At 40.7% G+C, this 25,181-nt stretch overlaps 1 protein-coding gene across 2 annotated transcripts in view; it reads right to left on the bottom strand.

The window, feature by feature from the left end:
* Positions 1–25,181, bottom strand: part of PTER (phosphotriesterase related) — a 57,830-nt gene that overhangs the window by 9,895 nt on the left and 22,754 nt on the right. Inside the window, exons 2-4 of one of the 2 annotated variants that reach the window (XM_070726581.1) lie at positions 18,960–19,421; positions 16,457–16,722; positions 10,154–10,294 (exon numbers count right to left, since the gene is read on the bottom strand). In XM_070726581.1, the coding sequence (XP_070582682.1) occupies positions 10,154–10,294; positions 16,457–16,722; positions 18,960–19,391 (839 nt within the window). In that variant the 5' untranslated portion in view covers positions 19,392–19,421. The remainder of the gene's footprint in view (positions 1–10,153; positions 10,295–16,456; positions 16,723–18,959; positions 19,422–25,181) is intronic. The other variant, XM_070726580.1, reaches the window with a different exon arrangement.

Genomic DNA, 25,181 nt, shown 5'->3' with positions numbered 1-25,181 from the left:
CCTATAGGGCGACCGGAATTATGGATCAGACCAGGTCCACCAGTCTGGAGGCTACGGAGAAGCTTAAGACGGCCCATCACCCTCATAAGGATTCTAAGACTGATCAGAAGATGGCTCTTAAGCACCAAAGAGTATTGGAGAAGAACCGTTGAACTTACCTTAACGGTCTTCTCGGTGCCCTGGAAGGAGAGTCCAGCATGGGTTTAGCTCAAGTCTTATTGGTAGGAACTGAGTTTTAAATTAATATAATTAACATATTAATTAGGTACCGCCCCCTTGCTGCCCCAAGAAGTCAGTTTTAAAAAACGAAGATAAGAATAATCAAAAATTTTATTGAACAACATGAATTATAACAAGTAACTGAACTGGAACTCCCATGGTTCAAGTAGGGAGGGTTTGGACTCTCCTTCCAGGGCATCGAGAAGACCGTTCAGGTAAGTTCAACGGTTCTTCTCCCATGCCTCTGGAAGGAGAGTCCAGCATGGGATATACCCAAGTTTAATGTTCAAGGGAGGGAGCTTGTTGAACCATGGGCTGCGCTTCCTCGCACACCTTCTGAAGTACCCATCTGCCAAAAGCAGCCTCGGCCGAGGCAAAGGTATCTAATTTGTAGTGGCGAATAAAGGTTGTGGGTGTAGTCCACGCCGCCGCTCTGCAGATGTCTTCAATGGACGCCTGCGTCGCCAAAGCTGCTGACGAAGCCGCACTCCTTGTGGAATGGGCCTGGATCCCACTAGGTGGAATGGTTGAACTTGCCTTTTACGCCTCAATTATGCATAGTTTCACCCATTGGCTAATGGTACTGGAAGACACCTTGAGACTCAGTCTATAGGAGCCAAAGGACACAAACAAGGCCTCAGTCTTTCGTACAGCACTGGTACGCCTGATGTAAAGCTTTAAAGCTCTGCGAACATCCACCTTATGCCACTTAAGTTCCAAACGATGGTTACCATGGGCACAGAAATCTGGCAACACCAATTCCTGTGATCTGTGAAAGTATGTGTTTACTTTTGGAATAAATGTGGGATCCAGACGCAAAATAACCCTGTCTGGGTAAAACTTACACAAATCAGATCTAACCAACAGAGCGGATAATTCGTACACCCGCCGGGCCGAGGTAACTGCTACTAAAAATGCCATCTTAAAAGAAAGGAAACGTAATGAAACTGTTCTTAAGGACTCAAAGGGTGGGCCCGTGAGAGCCTGAAGAACCAAAGTTAAATCCCATGTGGGAAATCTTCGTACCGGAGGAGGGTGTGTATTAGTAGCCCCCCTGAGGAAGTCTTTAATCCAAGGGTGATGGGTCAAGGAGCCCCCATCCTCTCTCTTTATAATGGTAGTCAAAGCAGCCACCTGCCGTCTCAACGTGTTCGGTGCTAGTCCCTTCTCCAAACCCGCTTGTAAAAACTCCAGGACAGGAAGTACCGAAGAGTCCTGGGGCTGCAAATGCCTGTTGGTACAGAAGGATGTAAAGGCAGCCCATGTCGCCTGATAAATTCGTGTCGTGGAAGGACGCCTAGCAGCTTGAATTGTGGCAATGACATTTTCCGGGAGTTGACAGCTCCTCAACCTGTCCCCCTCAAGTGCCAAGCGGTTAGGTGGAACCATTGGGGTTCTGGATGACACACAAACCCTTGGCTGAGGGAGATCCGGTTGTCCGGGATCCTCCACGGTGGGGAGACGGATAGTCCCATGAGGTCCGCAAACCAGGGCCTTCGAGGCCAATGCGGTGCTAACAGGATCACCTCTGCCTTTTCCATCAGGATCTTTCCTATCACTTTCGGAATAAGTGGAATTGGTGGAAAGGCATACAATAAGGTCCCTGGCCACGGGAGGTGAAGTGCATTGACTCCCTCGGCTCCCGGAGATGGGAACCGGGAGTAGAACCTTGGGAGTTGGGTATTTTGGTGCGTGGCAAACAGATCCACCGTTGGCTCCCCAAACCGACGGACGACCTCTTGGAAGAGAAGGGAATCGAGCCTCCACTCCGCCGGGTCCAGCTGTTGCCGACTGAGCCAATCCGCCTGTTTGTTGTCCTCCCCCGCTATGTGCTCGGCATGCAAGGAGGCAAGGTGCGCCTCTGCCCAATCGAAAAGAAGAACAGTTTCTTCCATCAGTCTGAGTGACCGCGTCCCTCCCTGATGATTTAAATGCGCCCTGGTCGCCACGTTGTCCGTGCGGACGAGAACATGTCGCCCTTCGAGCATTGTTGAAAAGGCTTGTAACGGCAAACGGACAGCCCGCAACTCCAGGAAGTTGATGTTGATCGGGTGTAAATCCTGGGGCCTCCAAAATCCCTGAGTCACGTGGGAGTTGACATGGGCGCCCCACCCCAGGAGGCCGGCATCTGTAGTAAGGATGATGTAATGAAAATGACCAAAGGGGGAGCCCTGACGTAGTGCTGGGGATCTCCACCATCTCAGGGAGAGTCGTAGTTCTTGTCCCAAGGAGATCAGCTGATGTGTATGACTTAGGCGCCGCCGCTGGTAGGGAAGTAATGTCCACTGAAGCATTCGAAAGTGGTAGCGAGCCCAAGGAACAATGTCCACACACGACACCAGAGTCCCCAGTATCTTGGACAGGAAGGATAATGGGACCTTCCGTTGCTGTTGGAGTCTGGTCACCAGTGAGCAAACGTTGAGCTGCCTCTCCGGGGAGAGATACACTCTCCTGGTAATCGTGTCTATTACTGCACCCATATGGATGAGCCTGGGTGTAGGTGCCAAGTGACACATTGATCGTGAAGCCGTGACGTTGTAGTAAAGCCAACGTGGTCTGTAGATCCCGATGTGCCGCTCTGCGGTCTCCAGAAAGGAGGAAGATATCGTCCAAATAAGCTAGGATTCGAATTGACTGGGATCGTAAATTGGCCGTCAACGCATCCAAGAGTTTTGTGAAGGTGTGCGGGGTCGAAAAAAGGCCAAAGGGCATTGCCCTGTATTGATAGTGAGTGTTGTTTAGGCAAAATCGTAGGAACCGTCGATGAGCCGGATGTATGGGTACGTGCAAATATGCCTCCTTCAAGTCGACTGAGGTAAGGAGGTCCCCTGTCCAAATGGAGGCCAGGATGGAACGAAGAGAACTCATCTTGAACCTTCGGTAGAGGACGTACTGGTTCAAGCGTTTGAGGTTCAAGATGAGCCTGCAACCCCCGGAAGCTTTGGGTACGAGGAACACTCTTGAATAAAACCCCGTACCCTACAGATTGCACGATACTGGCTCGATTGCTTGGATCTCCAATAGGTGCAAAATCTCTTGCTCCAAGAGAATCCTTTTTGCGGGATCCTTGGGCACAGGGCAAGTTACGAACTGATGTGGTGGACTGTAGAGAAATTCGATCCTCAATCCCCGAGACACAGTTGCCAACACCCAGGAATCGGTGGATGTAGTCTGCCAGGCCCCGCTGAACCGCTGTAACTTGCTCCCCAAGGGAATGTCGTCTGGGTAGTCACTTGGAACGTCGGAAGTTCCTTTGCTGAGATCCCCTAAAGGGGCGTCTCGTCTGGTGGAAACCTCTACTCTGATCCTGGAAGTAAGTTCTGTCACTTCTGTATGGTGCCGAGAAGTTACCTTGGGAATAAGCTCTGGCCGGCTGTGTTGTGGTTGAGGCCGGGTCCCACCGAAAGGACTGACGACGAGAGTATGGGCCAGTTCTACGGTCTTGGCGGCGATAAGATCTCGGAAGGACCTTCCTCTTGTCCTTATCCTCCACCAGGACGGACTCAAGAGCCTCCCCGAACAGTTTTGTGCCCTCAAAGGGAGCCGAAGACAATGTCCACTTCGATTTGGCATCTACCTGCCAGTTTCGCAACCAAAGAAGACGATGTGACGAGATGGTTGAAGCCATGGCCCTTGAGGCAAATTTAGCTGCATGTAACATAGCATCTGTCGAAAATTCAGCCGCCGCCAGTAACTTATTTAAATCCTGCCGCAGTCGGGTCTCGTCGGAGCCCAGTCTAGCTTGGACCTCCTGTATCCACATGATGGATGCACGATTGAAAAGGGAGGCAGTAGATGCAGCCCGAAGAGCCCAAGCGGCCATCTGATGGGTTTTCTTTAACAGAGTCTCTGCCCTTCTCTCATCAGGTTTAAGGCTATCAGCCATCTCAGAGGGTACGACCGCATTGGACACCAATGTGGCCACCGATTTGTCCACAGGTGGAAACTGCAACAGCTTTTCCATGTCATCATCGAACGTGTAAAATCTGCGCTCTAAGTTTGAAGGACCCTGTGCCGCCGCCGGATGTTGCCATGGGCGCTTTATGTTTTCAAGGAATATTTCCAACGCAGGAACCTTGTCCGATTCCTTGGCGGGTTCCTTGCATAATGTCGCCGATGTGCGTAGGCCATCTCCTGGTTCCACAGGAGTCGCTGATCCCGGTACGTCTAAGGCTTGTTTCGCCTTATGTAACAGAACCCTGAACAAAGAGGGTTTGAATAGACCGGCCAATGCTGGTTGTTCGGGAAAACTATACTCGTCGTCCGACAAGTCATTCCCATGGTCGCTGTCCTCCTCTAGGGTGGAATGGTCTCCCGTCATTGAACCCAACCCAGTAGGGGGCGGTGGAACTGACTAGAGATCTCTGGGTTGGGTAGCATGAGATGGGAAGGTATTAGAGCGTTGGGCTGCCGCTGCTATGCCTTGCGTATAAGCATTAGCTATAATGTCCTGTAACGCTGGTGAGAAGGCTTGCCAAGCGTCTGTGTGATCTCTAAGACTCGCTGCCGTTGGCGTAAATGTAGACAAGGGAGCATATGATGTTTGCATCCCAATCTGAGGTGCAGCCTGACTATTTAAGGATGAAGGCCTCTCAGGTCTGGCAATAGGTGAAGGCAAGGGCAGGGGTGGAAATTGCAAGGCCTGCCTGTCAGGTGACCAGTCTCTCTCAGTTGCTGTACCTTGAACTCCCATTGACAAGCTTGGTGAGAGAATTGATGGAGGAAGTGGTTGAAAAGGGCTTATAGTCAGTCCCCCTTGAGTGGGGGGGGGACAAGGCTGCTTCTAAACGCTGTTCTAGGGCTTTAATCTTCCTCTCAGCTTCGCGGAGTGATGCGGCTGACTGGGAAGATTTAATCTTGGGTTTGCCTGAAGACTTCTCCTTCCCTTTTGCAACCACCTTGGTCGGTTGGGCCTGCTCCTCCCCCATGTCAAGTTGGTCAGCCATCACAAATATAGGGGCAGCGTACTCACAATAACTATCCACCAGCAGTAATAAGTAACGGGCTTGCACGGAGGAACTCACTCGCAAGTGAAAGCGTGCGTGCAGTCTGACAGCTAGCCCTAAATTTCAATTGGCAGCCAAGCCTCCACGTCAGCCTCCAGCGTCAGTATTGTTGTATCGAGGCAGAATAGGAGCCCTGCGACTGCCTGGCAGCTTGCCAGGTTCGCGCCAATTCAAACAGCCGATTTATTAATGTTCGCGCCTTCGGGCATTCAAAAATGGCGGGCGCGATAAATTTTTCGCCTCAGAAGGTGAGGACACACACAATGGGATCACCGGGGAGACTCTACTGCCAGGCATCGGTGGCTTCCTCCCTTCAGGGTGTCCCTGATCGGCTATAAACGCCGCCACGATTTGCTCCCTTCCTTTCTGGAGCGATCAGCTGTTGAGCGGCTCTTAATTAGCAGCCGTCGCAGCAGGCGTCAATCTCCTGCCGCCCCCATCAATGGGGGAGGGCAGACCCCCCCCATCTGGGGTGTTAGGGCTTGGTATGGCCGTGGAGGTCAGTGACTTAAAGCCCTGTTGCTCCTCCTCAGGGCAGCACCCACGGAGAGAAGAGGCCCCATAAGGAGAATGATGGGGGTGGTGCCCGCGGAGGGCAGAAACCCCAGAACGATCCCGAGCCTGTAGGGAAATAAAGAAAAAAACATTAGAAAGTTCATTTTATTAAATGTATTAAATTTCATTACAATACTTATCCAGAGAAGAAACTCAAGTCCCTTTCCTAGACTGAGTTTTTTAAAATTGACTTCTTGGGGCAGCAAGGGGGTGGTACCTAATTAATATGTTAATTATATTAATTTAAAACTCAGTTCCTACCAATAAGACTTGAGCTAAACCCATGCTGGACTCTCCTTCCAGAGGCATGGGAGAAAGAGTTTGCAAGGGCAGAAGAGTCTTCAGAGAGGCTCTCATCAGCAAGGCTCCTGTTGTGGCCCGCTAGCAGCCTAGACCAGCGTTTTTCAACCAGTGTGCTGTGGCACACTAGTGTGCCGCGAGACATGGTCAGGTGTGCCGCGAAGCTCAGAGAGAAAGAAAGCAAGAGAGAGAGAAAGCAAGAGAGAGCGAAAGCAAGAGAGAGAGAAAGAAAGATAGAAAGAAAGCAAGAGAGAGAAAGAAAGCAAGAGAGAGAAAGAAAGCAAGAGAGAGAAAGAGCGAGAGAAAGAGAACAAGAGAGAGAGAAAGAAAGCAAGAGAGAGAGAGAAAACAAGAGAGAGAGCAACAGAGAGAGAGCAACAGAGAGAAAGACATAGAGGGAGGGAGGGAGAAAGAGAGCAAAAAAGAGAGGAAGGAAGGAAGAGAAAGAGGGATGGAGAGAGAGAGAGAAAGAAAGAGGAAGGAAGGGAGAGAAAGAGGGAGGGACAAAGAAATAGAGTGAAGGGGAGGAAGAGAGAGAGAGATAATTTTTTTTGTCCAAACTTTTTTTAGCCCCCCCCCTCCCTCAATGTGCCCCAGGGTTTCGTAAATGTAAAAAATGTGCCGCGGCTCAAAAAAGGTTGAAAATCACTGGCCTAGACAACCAGAGGCTTTGCAATCTCCAGCACCTCTTGGCAGTGCAGAGAATGGAGGCGCTACTCCTTTCCTGAATGCAAGAGCATGCAGGGCTGCCAAGAGGCAGGAAGTCTTACTCTAGAGGAGGTCTCCTCAGGAGTAAGACTGGGAGTTGATTGGTCATACCCCTAGTCTATTTAAAAACAATAGAGGCACCTGGAAAGCTGCAGGAATCAATTGATCTCTGTTGTGCATTGTATTTTAACGTTCCTTTTTTCCTGAGTTGCATCCTATGTCCTCTTATCAAGAGGAACTCCTGGGCATTTGGCCAAACCTTCAGACATTATATGAGCTAAAACTGACTGGACTTATGCAACTACTAATGAGGACTAATTAACAACTGAATGAAAGGATTGTTTCTTTTGATTTGTGTGTTTGCCACTGCTAAGCCAGTTATTTTATTATATAAATTTAGTTCCAACCATGTATTTGTGATACATTTATAACTGGGGACAGAACAGCTCCTAAGGGTGCTGCAAGAGAATTGTGCCCGACCTGCTTTGGCTGATTCCCATCCGCTCCTCTCTCGGGGGCTCAGAGCTGCAGGGAGAGGAGGATTATTCAGACCTAGATCTGGTACCATCTACCAAACCATCTTTTAAGGGCTTGTTTGATCCTGCCCTGTTTAAACAGCTCCTAGCCAAGGCTTGGGCTACTGCCCTCCTAGGCTCTGTTTCTAATGACCAACAACACCAAGGCTCTGGGCAGCAGGAGAATTTTCTTTTTTCTGGCCCCTGGAGGTAGCCCCTGATTCGGTCCGAATTCCCAACATGTTCCTGGATTACAATGGGATTCACCTGTAAGCTCTCAATGACCACCTGTTTTGCTGTGGAACCCAATCTGCTCCAGTTGATACAGTTAGAGGAACCCATCCTGGACTCTTTCTACAATAACAGGGAAAATCCTAGTTGCAGCTGGTGAAAAGCAGCCGCAAACCATGTGTTTCATTGTGGATGTGGTGTACTTTTGGTGATTCGCAGTGCTGTTTTTGAGCCAATCATACTTTATTCAGTTATGACTCAGAAGTGATATCATCGTAATATATTTTCCCACATGAATTTGTCAGACGTTTTTGCAAAATGTAGCCTGGCTCCAAAGAAATATTTTTTTTTTATAAGAAAAGGCTTTCATCTTGCCTTACCCCACAGCCCAGATACATGAAGAATGCTTCATATACCTGGGCTTGTTGTACATAACCAATACTACACTAAAGTTGTGCATAACCAGTACTTACTAAAAATTCTTGCAGCTACTTTACGGTTGCTGAAGGCTACTTGGCAGCATTTTGGACCAATTTTCTTTTTGTTTTTCCATTAATATTGGAGGCCCATCCAGTTCTTGGTAATGTCATTGCTGTGCCTTATTTTCTCCACTTGTTGATGACTGTCTTCACTGATACTTTCCAATGAGATCACTTTGATGATTTGTAAGCTCTTTGACAACCATGGCTTTTGCTGCAACTGAGTAACGGTCAGAAAAAGCCAACTAGAACACTCAAACTTTATATGGGCTTTATCAGAGACACTTTAATTTATGGTAGGTGTGTACTGAGTATTATTTAACATCAATTTGAATGTTATTGGTAAATTCAAAATAATCACAGCTCTACTTACAAGATGGTGGGCACACTTATGCCACCATATTATTGTATGTTTTTATTGTTACCCCCCCACCCCCCCAAAAAAAAATTTAGTTTGTTTCAATTGAATTGTACAGCTTATATGTTATATTAAAGATGGAAAAAATTCTGAAATGTTTTATCTTGGTCTAATTTTTTTACATCTCAAAAACCTGGCATTTAACAGACATTGTAGACTTTTTATGTACACTGTAAATTTACTTTCTTCTCTTTTATACCCTATGTTTTCTTTCTTTTTTTAATGATTATTTATCTTTATTTCTTGCACATTGTAAAACCTGGATAATTTTACTTGAACAGAACAGAACAGTGCATAAAAATGTTTTCCATATTTTGGATAGGGAGATGCAGTTTTCTATTATAGCACCTAATGAAAATATGAAACTCTTGTACAATCTGCACTCATTTGAGGACAACACTACGTATTCCATTTACTTAGGCACTCATGTTTCCTTTTCCTCCAAGATTTATGACTTAACTATGACTGAAATTAACTAAAATTCCTGTTATGAATAAACAAGGATGGTTTGTGAATTATAGCTAAGAAGGAAACTGCCTAGTATTATTAAACAAGAAGTGGAATTAGATGTTCCAATGTCAATGATGCCAATTTTCTAAACAAATGATATAAAGGGCAGCATGTGTGAGAAGGAAGGGTTTATGGCATATATTGCCATTTCTCATAATGGCTGTTTTCCTTGATTGACAATGTCTACCAAAGGAGAAAAGAAATTTTCATATGGAGAAAGCTATCCAACTTCTCTCTGAACCATGACTAGAAAAGAACTGGACTGATGAGATTACTTCTTATTTAAATCACTTTTTCATGTGGTCATTCATCTATCCTGTCTTGTGTTTACATTAATTTTCCATAGGTTCTGTTATATGATCTTAAAAACTTAAGAGTTGTTGTTGTTGTTGTTGTTGTTGTTGTTGTTGTTGTTGTTGTTATTATTATTATTATTATTTATTAGATTTGCATGCCGCCCCTCTCCGGAGACTCAGAGCAGCTCATAACAACAGAAACAGTACAAATCCATTAACTAAAACAATTTAAAACCCTCAATATAAAAAACAATCCTATATCTCATACAAACCATACATAAAACGAAGACGGTCCTGGGGAATCAATTTTCCCATACCTGACAACAGAGGTGGGTTTTAAGGAGTTTGTGAAAGGCAAGGAGGGTAGAGGCAATCCTAATCTCCGGGAGGAGTTGATTCCAGAGGGTTGGGGCCGCCACAGAGAAGGCTCTTCCCCTGGCTCCCGCTAGGCGACATTGTTTCATCAACGGGACCCGGAAAAGGCCAACTCTGTGGGATCTAATTGGTCGCTGGGATTCGTGCAGCAGAAGGCGATCTCGGAGATATTCTAGTCCGATGCCATGAAGGGCTTTATGCATGTATTCCACTGAAAACCATATTTATAACAAAGTACACATTTTATGTGTTTTAAAGTAGATAACGGAATCATAAATTTAGCAAAATTTGAAATGGCCTCCCAAGCTACATGCTTATTTAGAGGTCCCATTAGGCTCCCAAGAATTTCTTTGGATGCCCTAGTTGAGAAAGAGCTAACAATGAACTAACTATAAAAGATACCTCAATTAATTATGATACAGTTTATGAACAGAAAACGCACATGTCATTATGATTTAAATGGCAGGTGGGCTAATCTTATGGCCTTTCTATCATCAACAAAAGTTCCAATCTAAATGTGTTATGGCATTGGAATACATACCGTAAAATTCTTTCGTTATCACTTGGCATGTCAATATCAGGATTCATATGATATGAAATAAATTCGGTTCCAAAAAGGTCGTATTCTAAGTAGCATCCAAGTTTGGCAAATTCTAATAGTTTCGTTTCATCAAATATAGTCCTGCACAAAAACCAATAAATTTGTTTCACAATCAGCTGAAATGTTTTATGTCATTTAATAAGTCTACAAATATAGCACACATTGCTTTATAATTAACAAGTCCCTCTCGAATCAATCCAAAATAAATTAGAAGACCTGCAGAGATTCTGACCTAGTCGCATTTATAAATATTGCTATTTTATACACATTCTGTTTATCAGAAGACTAACATGTATTTATCTTTTCAATTCTTTGGTAATATATGCCATAAAGGAAAAACAAAGTACTGCAAACAATAAATAAATCTTCATATACTGCTCTCTTATATCATTACTTTATACTTATTCAGAATGTTTTTACTTTTATCACTGTTAAGACTTGAAATTCCTGAGTCAAAACTAGTTGCCTTGGGTAGAATGGGTTGAGACATTATCTTAAATAATCAATTCATAAGCATTTGGAATATTTAAAAATCTGGTTAGATTCACTGAGTCTCCCCCCCCACACACACACAAATCCTACCACATTGTAGTATTTTATATTATGAAAGAGAGTAGGGATGCTTAATAAAGATGTACAATAACAATTACAGGTAGTCCTCCAATTATGACCACAATTGACCTTAAAATTTCTGTTGCTAAGTAATTGTTGTTCAGTGAATTTTTCCCTATTTTATGACTGTTCTTGCTACAGTTGTTAAGTGAATAACTGCAGTTGTTAAGTTAAAATATAATTGATAATTGAATCCGGCTTCCCCATTGACTTTGCTCATCTGAAGATTTAAAGATGGTCACATGACCCAGGAACACTGCAATTGTCATAAATATAAGCCAGTTTTTAAGCACCAAGCTGCTTATAAACAGAGTTTTATTTACTAACAGTTCCTCTGGGCCAGGGTGTCACATTCACATTTTCCCAGCATCATCACGTGATGTATCGTGACTTTTTCCCCCTTTACTAAATTTGGTGTGGTTGTGGCCATCACATGAAATAACTGGCCCGTGGGCTACAAGTTTGACAGTCCTGTTCTAGGCTAATATTTCTTAAACTTCTTCCCACCCAGAGTCCATTCCGAGTTTCAAAAATGTTTGCATGCGTTATATTTATTTACTGCATTTTTTTTTTAAAGAGAAATATTCACTGCTACTATCACTTTTCACAATTGTCTTATGGGATTTTAACATTTATTTTATTTAATTATTTTGTCAAGCGTGTATAAGATTAAAAGTATAAACTTTAATATGAATATATAAGAAGTATAAGCAGGGTTTTGAGTACATGATATTTTATGGGGACTTTAGGACAGGGACAATAAATATGCTGGCGCATTGAATTGTGTCCAGAAACCAATCGGCAACCAATGCAGTCCATTGTGAGCTGCTCTGAGTCCGCAAGGAGAAAGGCAGCCTATAAATATAGATAGATGGATGGATGGATGGATGGATGGACGGACGGACGGACGGACGGACGGACGGACGGACAGACAGACAGACAGACAGACAGATAGATAATAGATAGATAGATAGATAGATGATAGATAAATAGATAGATAGATAGATAGATAGATAGATAGATGATAGATAGATAGATGATAGATAGATAGATGATAGATAGATAGATAGATAGATAGATAGATAGATAGATAGATAGATAGATAGATAGATAGATAGATAGATCTTTTCTCGAGAGAAACATCTGCCGCTGTCTAGCATTGAATTTTCAATCTTCCCAGTGGGAGGTGAACATCTTAACCTCCAGGCCACCATACTGCTCCTCATTTTGACAATGCTAACTGAAATCAGTAATTTTCAGAGTTTACATAAATCAGAAATGGTAACTAATAAGTTTTTCAAATTGCCATGCTTTTTTTTTAAAAAAAGAGACACCTCTAGATACTGAAGTGAGGGAAATTTTATAAAGGTGAACGTCTACATTGAAGAACCATTTTGTCTTTCTTTTATATCACAAATCAAAGGATTGTGCCAGCAATCTTTTAGTTAACATATAAAAGAAAAGGGAATTCATTTAAATGAGGCCTGTTAATAACCACCAGCCTGATTACCTGAAGCAATCAAGGTTCACCTCTAGGCAATCAGACAAAGAAGTATTTGCAATCTGGAAAAAGTTTATTTTTTCTTCTAATGCCTCACAGATGAACATAATGGAAAAAATAGGTTGGCAGCATATTTACTTCCCTTTAAGGATCTATAATAAAAAATTGCAGCATCGTGACCTCTACTCAAGCTTATTTTTCAGTCGGCAATGCCTCTAGAACAGTATTTATTTTTAAAAGTGCGATCCAAGGATTCCTGGGGACCCATCAAGACACTCTCAGGGACCGCCTTCTGCTGCACGAATCCCAGCGATCGGTTAGGTCCCACAGAGTGGGTCTTCTCCAGGTCCCGTCAACTAAACAATGCTGCTTGGCGGGACCCAGGGGAAGAGCCTTCTCTGTGGCGGCCCCGGCCTTCTGGAACCAACTCCCCCCAGAGATTAGAATTGCCCCCTCCCTCCTTGCCTTTCGTAAGCTCCTTAAAACCCACCTCTGCCGCCAAGCATGGGGGAACTGAGATGCTCTTTCCCCCTGGGTCTTTACAATTCCATGTGTGGTATGTCTGTATGTATGTTTGGTTTTTTATATTAATGGGTTTTTTAATCATTTTTAGTATTTATTGGATTATTATTGTACATTGTTTTATTACTGTTGTTAGCCGCCCCGAGTTTCCGGAGAGGGGCAGCATACAAATCCAATAAATAAATAATAAATAAATAAATACTCTCAGAGATCCACAAAATCTACAAATTAAAGATCTCCATAATTTTTAAAAGTGGATCTTGAAAGCACAACATTTAAGAAGCACTACTCCAGAACATTGCCATTATTTTCTCCTTTGCAGCACATGTCTCCCTTTCACTTGCAATTCGCGGGACTCTTCTAACTGGGCTTCTTTAGACTCTTTTCTCCAGAATGTGAATCAAATCTGAAAAAAATACCAAGTTTGCCAATCCTTCTTTTTATGGGGGGAAGTGCTATTACGGAAGTGGCAGAGAAAGAATAGCGTGTCCCATATTTTCACGATAGCTGTATGTTCAAAATAGCTTCCATCTGTCAGTAATGCTAATCAATAATTGTCAAGCTGCCAACATCTGGCCACACAAGGTCACAGAGACTCGGATATACAGATAATTTTTCTCAGTTGAAGAAAGGGGACATTCATTGCTGTACTCTTGATTAAGTGTGTTGTGGTTCCGTCTGAGGCCCCTCCGGGAACGGCTGACCTTCTGTCGGTTTCCAGCTCAGAGGGAGAGGCTGAGGAACAGGAGGTGCAGACAGACGAGGAGGAGGAATCCCAGGCTGAAGAAGAGGGAGGACAGCCAGAGGCCCACCAAGGGGAGCTCTCCCCAGCAAGCAGCCTGGATTCCTTAGAGGAAAGTGCACAAGCCATAATTGATCTGCGACAACGAAGAGCTACTCAGAGACGGAATCAATTGGCTAAATACTTTCAGCATTAAAGTGGCAACAGCTGGGTTTGGGTGTGGTGCTCTTGGGAAAGGCTAAAATGCAGACCCACCCTTCCTGGCTTGTGGAGTTTTATCTTTGAGAGTCGTGGGACCTGACTGTGAACTTTGGCGTCTTGGAATCCTGGTTTGTGCCTTTGACTATTGAAACCTTGGGGGGGGGGTGCCAGCAAGAAGCTTGCTATATTGTCTGGACATCAGGACCCTGCTGTACCGTATTATATCCTGTCTGTTGGGAAGAACAGGTTTTCCTCTGTGCTTATTTTTTCCAGTTATAAAATACTTTTGGCTTTTACCAGAGTGTCTGGCTGTTTTTTCCAGTTGGTGTTGAGGTCTGGGGGAACCCAGACAGAACAAAGTGCAATATTGTTTTTGTTTTCAGAAGCCATACCTTGCTGTTATAATCCAAAGTGAGTCATCTAATACAGCCCACTATTCAACATTACATTGAATTGTTCGATATTATTGTTACAAATGTTAAAAACTATGGAAAAAGGTAAAGATTCAATATTGTCCTCCAACACCTAGCTCTTGAGCTATTGAAGGTTGCTTGCTTTAAAGATATATTTCTAATATCGGTACACATATTATAAAAAAGCTCAATTGTTTCAGTGCAGGCCAACAGGAAGATGGGTCGATTCACAGAGGGACTTGTGAAACTGGCTGGTGATAATTAGCTAAATTCATGTCGCATTTTTTTCTGAATATTACTCAGAGATATTAGAACTTTTCTGCTTGCAAAATGTACACTCTATGACTTTTATATTATATTCCTAACTATTCTAATAGTCTAATAACTAACTATTATATTCCTAACTATTCTAATATTCCAAGAAGGACCATGTACTGCAATACATGGTCCCTATCAATCCTACAGAAAGTCAGCAACATCAACATCAATTGACTTATCCATGGCCAAGTCTACTTGAGCTAACATGCTTTGTTGTTAGTCTATCTTGATTGACGACTGCAAAACTGCATTACTATACCTCCTTGGAAAAATTGATAGGGCATCCAGGTTCACATCCAATTTGCTGTAACGTTATTACAAAATTCCGCTTTAATTTAAAACATCTAGATCAGTTGTTCTCAACCTGGGAGTTGGGACCCCTTTGGTGGTCGAATGACCATTTCATGGGGGTCGCCTGAGACCCTGGGAAAAGACAAATTTCTCCTGGTATTAGGAACTAAAGCTTCCATTTTGGCATGTTGGAACATATTTTTAAAATCCGACTAATCAGGTGTTTACAGTGGAGGCATCTCTCTGACCTTCCTGCCAATCAGCCCAAAGCTCTGTTGGGAGAATTGGTGCTAGACTTATGGTTGGGGGTCACCACAACACGAGGAACTGTATTAAGGGGTCGCGACCTTAGAAAGGCTGAGAACCACTGATCTAGATAGATTAATACTTGGGGAAGCCCTGAACTATGAGACACTAGGAACGATGTTATGTATAGGAATCATTTATTTTCTATAATATACATGTAACATGTTCTAACTAATTTAAGCCAGACATCAATGGACCTAGTGTGAAACATTTCATTTTTAATAAATGGAATCATAATTGGTAAACTATGATAAAAGTAATCTGTGAAGTGTGGAAATTAGTTTCGGGGGCATACTATGTAGATAGTAGATCCAAATGAAGGAAGATTTACAGTACATAAGCTGGAAAGTTTAATAAAAAGGATACAAAAACCTGAATTTTTTTCAGTGTTTCAGTATTGCAAGAATAGCACAAGCACCTAGAAGAGGTATGCATGGTTTCATAAAATTTAAACTATGCTTTAAGAATTATACATCAATAAAATATTTTGAATTATGAGTCTGAAAAGTTCTATGACATAAATAAAACTTGATAATATAAAGTAGATTTTGAGTCTACTTCATTTGAAAAATATAATCTATTTAAGATTCCCAACCAGGGACTAAAGAGACACTTATATATAAATGAATACAAAGCAGATATGCTTTTCTTTTTTAAAAAATATAATAAGAATTATAGGCTGAGTGTTTTCAAAAAATCTGTCACTAACTTTTGGATAATTCATCTAAGCATTATAATTAAAACTGCCAGTAAAAAATTAAACCATTTTGTCTTAATGATACATAAAAACATGGTGCTATCCAGAATTAATTAGTTCCTTAAAATTCCACTCTTCGGATGCAAAAATAAATATACAGTGTTCCCTCGGTTTTCCAAGACCATTCCCAGACTGCCCGCGAAAGTCGAATTTCCGTGAAGTAGAGATGCAGAAGTAAATACACCATTTGTGGCTATGGACAGCATCACAAGCCTTCCCTTAACACATTAAACCCCTAAATTACCATTTCCCATTCCCTTAACAATAATTTACTCACCATTATTACTGGTACTCACTATTGAATAAGACACTTAGTGATCCTGATATTTATAAACATAATTATTTATTAACAATAAGTATTATTTTTTATTTATTTGGAAAAATTATTAGTTTAGCGATGACGTATGATGTCATCAGGCGGGAAAAACCATGGTATAGAAAAAAACCCGCAAAGTATTTTTAAATTAATTTTTTTAAAAAAACCGTGGTATGGGCTATTCGCGAAGTTCGAACCCGCGAAAATTGAGGGAACACTGTACAACATATAAATATGAACTCAGTCTCCCGAAAGCCAATTTACCTGTCCAAGTGAGACATCACAATTTTTGAGATGTCAGCTCCAGCTTCCTGCAAAATTCTAATGATCTGGAAAGGTGAATCCTCATTTCGGCCTGGATGGATGATGACTGGACAGCCAAGTTGGGCTTGGGCATGTGCTGTTGCTTTAAGAACTCTGTTTTCACTGTCAGTCAAAGGCCAAGAACAGCCAATTTCCCCTATTACACCACACCTGATATTGGTTCCATCAGCTCCATTGAGAACTTCATTAACAATAACTTCTGTCAACTAAAGAAAACAAATGTTATTTTGATAAGTGTTGTCTTTGGTGGGTATAATTTATGGTGAAAAGAAACAAAAAGGACATTCCAACCTTTTCTACCAGTCAAATGAACATTCTGCTTTCCAAACAAAAAAGCTACAATACAGAACCCACTGCAATTCCAAATAAAGATGTCATTTCTGTTATGTTGTCAGCGGAAGGATGTCATAAAAATTGCAAGAAACAATTACTGTTATTTATTAAAATAGGATGAAGTATATAATTGTTAGCAATCCAAAACCAAAAAGGCATTGGAATCTAACTTTAAAACTTCTTACATTTTTGCTAAGTTTCTTGTAATTAGCAAAATCACCTTTACATAAAGCCATGTCCCAAAGATATTTGGTTATAAATGCAGTATTCTTCTTCAAAATGAATAACTTTAAATAAATAATGATACATGATGTATGTGGCTTTGAATAGATCCATATTAAATTGTTCTGCTTATAATAATTAGTCAGGCAAGCAAATGATGTCTTTTTTCTGACAAAAATGAAAGATAAAAAAAAACAAGAGTGTTAAAATTAAGGGCTATTTTTTTGTTCTGGCCCAATTCACTACCAGCCCAAAATCAAAATGTGCTTTTTGAGAGAAAGATTTTTCATTTCTTATGGAAAAACGCACAATTTCCCACAAAATTGAATTATTTTACATTATTTTTATATGTCTGAAAGGAAAATTATGATAAATCAGCCAACCTGAAACTTTCTTTTTTTGCAAATGTGGACTATACAGTAATACCTCGTCTTACGAAATTAATTGGTGCCGGAAGGTGGTTCGTAAGGCGAAAAGTTCGTAAGACGAAACACTGTTTCCCATAGGAAACAATGTAAAACAAATTAATGAGTGCAAGGGGAAAAAAACGCCACCGCCCGGCTGTCACCTTTTGAAACAGCCGGGCGCTTCTCAGCATTCTCCCAATGCCGAACCCGGAAGTTCGGCAAATGTTCGGGTTCGGGAGGCCGCCAAGAAGCCTCGCCGCCCGGCTGTCACCTTTTGAAACAGCCGGGGGGCTTCTCGGCGTTCTCCCGAACGCCGAACCCAGAAGTTCGACAAAAGTTCGGGGGCGGCATTTGGGTTCAGGAGGACGGCGAGAAGCCCCGCCGCCCAGCTGTTAGCTTTTTAAAAGAGCTGCGGAGCTGTCGGGCAGGTCGGGAGGCTGGAAAAGAGGTGGGGAATCCCAATAGGGAATTCCATGGGCGGAGCTTTGACATCACAAAGACATCCTTCCTGGACGGCCGAACTTCTAGACATTTTAGCATCTCTTTGATCTTAGTAGCAGATTCTTGGGTGATAAATGTAGTCCTTGACTTACAGCAGTTTGTTGACCATCCAAAGTTGGTCGTCACCCAAGTCAACAAAGACATGCTAGGTGTTGAGGTTCTTGGACATCTGGAGACAAATGACTTATGACTGGTTTGGAAGTTTAGTGTTAAACAGTGTCTGAATATCTTTTTCCGTGCATAGTAGGTGTGGTTCTATGTTTTCAATGAATGTTTGATGCATTTTGGAGGTTGTTTTCAATGTATTGATATCTTTAGAAATGCTATTGAGGACCTCTAATTTTGTTTTCAATGTACTGATATCTTCAGAAATGCTATTGAGGGTCTCTAATTTTGGGGCATAGGTAGAAGAAAGGTAAAAGAAGAAAGGTAGAAGAATGTTGTCTCGACTAGCAGCCTTGGCACAGATCTTGTCCAGAGCATTATGTCTGCACTTCTCATCTTTACTGGGACGCTTAGATCACTTGGAGGCTGCTGCAAACAATTTGGGAGTTTAGGATCCACTTTTGGACTTGGCCCCATCTGAGGCGGTCTTTTGCTGCTTCCCCTGACAGCTGAGTCTGTTCCTGCATTGGCTGTGGATCACATTTAAATCAGTTTATACTTTACATTTAGTTTTTGCCTAAATTATTGGAACAGCATCTCAGTTTCTGAGATACATGTGAAAGAAAGACTAAATTTTGCACAAACAAAACTTACTGGAAACCAGGGTCCTCTGTTATTTGTTAAAAACGTGTTCAACCCTTTGTGCTTATAAGTTTAAACAGAATGATTTTGCATTCCTTCTCTCATCTAGAAATATTTATCCATCCAGAGGTTAAACCCTTCTTTACATATGAGTGTAGTCTCTATCATCTATTGGGTTTATTCAGGAATGTTCAAAGTGATGGTTCAGTTTATGGCATCAGTTTGATACCTACCTGTTCCACCGACATAGCTTGAGTCTCAGAGGAATGAGTGGCATCTACGTAAAAACCTGCCCCAGCAATAACATGGACACCAGTTTCTTCTGAAAGCTGTTTTAGTATCTTCACATTTCGCATGATCCCAGTGGTTGTATTTTCCACTAAGCTTCCACCTCCTACAGACTTGTAATGAAGGAGTTCTTCTTTCACAGCATCAGTCTCTTCGTACAGCAGAAGATTCCCTTTGTGGCTGTAAGGATTCTGTTTAAGCCAAAACAAGTGCTTCATCTCAATGGGTTTTTCAGAAAGAGCTTCTTGACCTGGAGGTGGTGGGTAGTAACAGCAGCTGAAGCCCATTGTTAAGTGTTCATGGGTCATCGTGTAGCCCAGTTGGCTGGGCTCTATCAGGCCCAGTACAGTCTGAACTTTACCCTTCAGCGAAGACATTTCTTCCTTTATTGTCTGAAAATGTGTTTTCTAAGGGAAAATAATTAAAAACAATTATATGCTATGTTTGTTATGCATATTAACAAAGACTGTAGAAACATGCAAGAACTTATTTTAAATATTTTTCTTCTATTTTGCTATTAAGTGGACTTTTCAGAAAGGAATGATTAATTTTATTTATTTCAATGTGGATACTAAGGACATTAAAACTATTTTGTTATATGCAATCCCAAATTTGTTTTTAAAATATTTGATAAGATTTCCGGAATCTTTTGAAGACTGAAAGATAAATTACAGTCAGAAAATATAGCTTCTGCTAATAAATTGGTTGAATTTTTCTTCATCCTTATTGCCTATGCGTCTCTATTATTTGAAATACTTACTAGTTGTTTCAAAAGCATCTCTGAAGCATAAAACAGCAAAGGTTTACAGTTCATAAAAAGACATAAATAGTGAAAGTGATACTGGCTTTTCCCTAGTCATTGCTTCTTGAATTCAAAATTCCCAGCTTACACTGATCAAACACGCCAAGCACGCCAAAAGGCCTAAGTAGTTAACTTATAACTGCAATTGTACAATTGTCTAACTAGGAAAAGTACCACAACTGACAGAGAATAGTAGTAGTATAAATCATCGAAATAATGCATTGCTAAAGAAATAGAATATATAAACGCAGATTAAATACTTTTTAAGCAAAGTATGTTATATGCTATATGAACTTACCAACTATTTTTGTTGCAGCAAGTGAATTATGCAATAACAAAAAAATAAAGGGACATAGAGGATCTGCATAGTTCAAGAAGACAAAATTGCTGCAATAATCAAGGGGAACTGAACAGGCAGAGAAAATATTCAGCAAGAAAAAAATATATATACTTTCTTCTATGCAGGAGATATTTTCAAGATAGATACAGCAATAATCCAGATGTGGATGAAGGGTGAATCTTATAAGCAGCATAAATTATAGCAAAAAGTGGCTTCCTTTCTGAAAAATCTAGAACTTTTTTTATTTTATTTCATTCCATTCCATTCTGCTAAATAAAAATTCCCTAGGGGGCTTATAGTCAGTAATGGGAAGCCAAAATTTTTACTGCCACATTCTGGGTGTGGCTTATTTTGTGGGTGTGGCTTAATGGTCATGTGACTGGGTAGGAGTGGCTTGAATGATCATCATAGTTCAAGTGAACTGTTAAGTCCGCTACAACTTTATCAGTGTAGCTCACTGGGGTGACAATTTACTTTGCGTTTCCCGCGCTCTCCTTCCTGGGTTGCCCCCCACCTCAGGCGGGGTAGCTAGGCGAACGGGTGCTGCCAAAAGCATAAATTCTGCCAGCGCCGCTTCCACCCACGCCTTCTGCTTGCACCTCAGGCAGGAGGCGGCCACGGGAGCCTGGAGGGGAGCCGGGCAGGAGAGAGGAAAGTGCGTCCGAGGCCAGGAAGGAGGAAAGAGGAAAAAAGCAAGGAGTGCAGATGCAGCAGCAGGGGGAAAAAGGAGAGCCGAGCCAACACAAGTAATCCCAGAAATGACAGCCGCTGATCAGCTGGATCTGCACATGCATCTTCATTTCTGCCAGTGCAACTGCGTTCCACCCTGTCCTGCCTGCTGCCTACCCCTGCTTATAGTATTATTAAACAAATTTTATTTTAAATTTTAAAAAATTTGTTTTATTAAAGCAAATTAAATACTGTAAAAATGCCATTAGTTAAAATGGAACTGAAGAACAGTAACTATAAACCGACACAAGGAATAAGAGTCATCTAAATCTTGACTAGCTAGGAAGTCACAGAAAAGTCCTGTTTCCTCTCTTATTTCCCCAAAACATGGGTGAGGGATGGACTGTAGAGCAAGGAAGGTTCATGCCTTCCTGGTTTAGTGCACTGATTGGGTAGATTCTCTAATTTTTACAAAGCCATGAAGATCTTTATAGGTAATTATCAACATATTAAATTGGAACCAAAACAAACAGGCAGCTAATATTATGATCATAGCTTTGCAGGACTGCTAAATGGCTTCATTTATCAGCTTCTATGCTTTCACATTCTGCTGAACATTCTCAAAAAACAGAAGGTGTTGTTGAACTCTAGAGCTAAGAAAGTCATGAATTATTGTTGCTGGGGAACTCTTTTCTTTTTTTACCACAACAGCACTAAGCAGCTAAGGACATAAAAATATTGTCAAAATATATATTAAAACAGAATTAGAAACAAGCAGAAGTCATGAACCAACAAACAGATTACGGGTCAGCTCAGTGTGACTATGTTTAAAGTTATCTGAGATTCAGAGCCAACGAATTGTGGATGAAAATAATTTGGTATAATTTGAGCCAGTCCATAATTGAAGATACTGGAGCCTGAAGATACTAAATAAGGATACTGAAAACATTAATTCTTCCTCCCACCCTTTTGTTGTAAGCAATCCAGAAGATATCATAATTGATAGTATCAAAAGTTGCTGACATTTCCAACAAATTAGGACAGTTCCTAACAGTGGTCATGCATAATTCACTTTAATAATGACTCTGAAGCCAGACCATAAACAGTTAAAAAAAATCAGTTTTATCCAGCATTCTCTATTATTCTCTAAAACCTTTCTTAAATATGAAAGTTTGGACATACAGGTAGACTTACAGCAGTTAATTAAGTGACTGTTTGCAGTCAATTGATCAATGTTTGGAAACTAGCTCGTATTTATTATGATTGCAGTACCCCAGGATCACGTGATCACCGTTTGCAACCTTCTGACAAACAAAGTTAATGAGCTGGGGTGGCGCAGCAGGTAGAGTGCTGTACTGCAGGCCACTGAAGCTGACTGTAGATCTGTAGGTCAGTGGTTCAAATCTCATCACCGGCTCAAGGTTGACTCAGCCTTCCATCCTTCCGAGGTGGGTAAAATGAGGACCCGGATTGAGGAGGCAATACGCTGTCTCTGTTAAAAAGTGCTATTGCTAACATGTTGTAAGCCGCCCTGAGTCTAAGGAGAAGGGCGGCATAAAAATCAATCAAACAAACAAACAAACAAACAAACAAACAAACAAACAAACAAACAAATAAAGAAGCCCAATTCACTTATGAACCTTGTTACTAACTTAGAAACTGCAGTGATTAACAATTGTGGCAAATAAGGCTGTATAGTGGGACAAAACTCATTTAACAAAGTCTCGTTTGACCAACAGAATTTTGGGGTCTATTGTGTTTATAAATCGAGGACTACCTGTAGTGCAATATGAGTCTAAAACAATGTTTTCTATTATAAAAAACATTTTTATTTTCTCTTAGGCAAAAATAAAAAAGGACTAATCACAAAGTCTATGTAGTCAATTATAGTAATATGCCTACTTAGTTTGTTCAGTTTATCCACTTATATACTTCAGAGTCTGGTGAAAGGAAGTTAGTAAATTAAATACCTAACATCCACCAAATTGCTTATTTCCCTATATATCTTAGTCACTCATACATTGTGTTTTTTTAAAATGGCTTTACAGTACTTCTTTGGAATAGAACTGAGAATGTTTGAGAGCAAACAATTTGTAAAATGAATAACATTGAAGAACCAAACAATATTCAATAATATAGCAAATGAACAAGATTACTGAAACAATAATATTGATCAAAAGCACAACATAGATGAATTAATTTTTATAGTGTATTTGAAAATTTAGTTTTACAGAGTCCCTTATTCAATGGCTCTTAACTTCTGGCCAGATAGCGTAATCTTGTACTACTTATAAAAATGGGATAATTATATAAAAAATGTATCCCCATTGCCCTACTTGAAAATCCCTTATTTCCAAAGATACCAACATTTTGCTCATGATGAAAATAACCGGATATAAATAGGTAAGCAAATTCTCTGAGTCTTTAACATTAATTTTATCCTGCATTTTGTAGACTAGAACCTAGAAATAAACAAAAAACAAATGAAGATCTTCCAATGCCAATGATGTTTAATTATGTGAATCCTTGCATGGTTTGATGATTTCATATTTTGTACATAAAATTAGTCTTGCTTAACTATTAAAATTATTTAGTTAATGTAACAGGCTTGTTATTTTTTTAAATATAGAGTTTAATTTGATATGTCATATAAAAGTTTTAAGCTTGTTAGGAGAAGTCCAAAATAAGTAAAAACAAAGGTTATCATTCCACTATGAACAAAGGCAAGAAATTAGTTTTTGCAACCCCAGCCTTCCAACAGTTAATAACTAATTCCAACCTTTATTTATTTATATTTCATATTACCACTAAGCATAACTGATTATTTCGATTCATATTTGCCTGCTGGACAATGCAAAAGCTTGAGGAGATAGTTATAAATTCTAGTCAGCCAAAATGATCAGTTATGAAACAAACTACTATTTAATGATGTCCAGAGGATAGGACTAACTGGAGCATACATTATTGATCAAACAGAAGCCATTTCTGACTGCCTTTTAGTTCATAATAGCATAAACATTTCTTTGTTACTTGTAAAAAAGCTCTCAGAGCAGATCTTCAGCATCCTCGTTTTGCATATAAACGCAACAGATAAGAGAGTAGAATTTCCAAGAAGTCCATTACTTCCATGGGAAATTAACCAAACCATCTAACTTGCATTTTATGCAAAACTCACTGTTACAAAAATAAAACACACAACAAAGCATGTAGAATCCATGTCACAAAGCAAATATTTATTGACTGGACAGCTTTGCAAAAATAACATTATGGATATATGGTTTTCAATTTGTCATGATGTATATATGTTGCCTATTACCTTTACTTTATACAAAGTTAGAAAAAAAATTGATTTGTAAAAAAAATGAAGGTGATGAAGTGCATCTATTTTAAAGACAAATATCTGTAAAGAATAGCCGCCCCGAGTTTGCGGAGAGGGGCGGCATATAAATCCAATAAATCTAATCTAATCTAATAGCATCAAAATAAGATTATACAATATGGGCCAAAATGCTATCTTACTGATTGAAGATAAAACCCTACTCCAGGGGTCCCCAAACCTTTTACACAGGGGGCTAGTTCACTGTCCCTCAGACTGTTGGAGGGCCGGATTATAAAAAAAAGCCTATGAAAAAGTAAAATACCAATAGAAAAATAATGCATCAGTTTATCAATTTCCATAAATTATACTTTTCTATAATTTCTTTCAATATTTCCAAGCTCAATTAATTTTCAAGCACTTAACATTTACTATTATTAACTTTCATCAATCTTCTACATTTCCAAGTATATTTGAAATGCATAATGCAAACTCATAAAATCATACAATACATATCATAAATCACTTGTTTATCATATGTATCTTCCATTAATTTTGCCTATGTAATGCTATACTGTAGTTCTAAAATTCTAATCCAATTTTACAAATTAATACATCCTAATATTAAACAACACTTAAATATATCTTTTACCAATATTGCATAGTTAATCCATATTTAATAATCAATCAATCCCTCCTCAAAGGTCTACCATTGTTCTCATTTCTGGGTACCTGTCCTGTCTCTCCCCCTTTTCTCTCTCATTTGTTTCTCATTTCTCCCTCTTCCTCCCTTTTTCTCTCATTCCTTTCCTCTCTCACTTCTCCTCTATTTTTCCATCCCTGTCTCCTACCCCCCGTCTCTCTCTCTCTCTCTGTGTGTGTGTGTTACTTGGGTGCTTTTTACCATATGCTTAAATCAAGAGTCACTTCTCTCTCTCTCTTTCCCTTCCTTCCCTCCCCCTCCCTTTCTCTCTCCCTCTTTCTTCCCCCCCGCTCATTCTCTCTCTCTTCCTCCCTCCCTCCCTTTCTCGACACAGCAG

This window comes from Erythrolamprus reginae, chromosome Z (assembly GCF_031021105.1).
Source record: "Erythrolamprus reginae isolate rEryReg1 chromosome Z, rEryReg1.hap1, whole genome shotgun sequence".
In the NCBI taxonomy this organism is placed as follows: Eukaryota; Metazoa; Chordata; class Lepidosauria; order Squamata; family Dipsadidae; genus Erythrolamprus; species Erythrolamprus reginae.
Note: the sequence above shows the minus strand (reverse complement) of the source record. Positions and strands in the feature narration are given on the sequence as shown.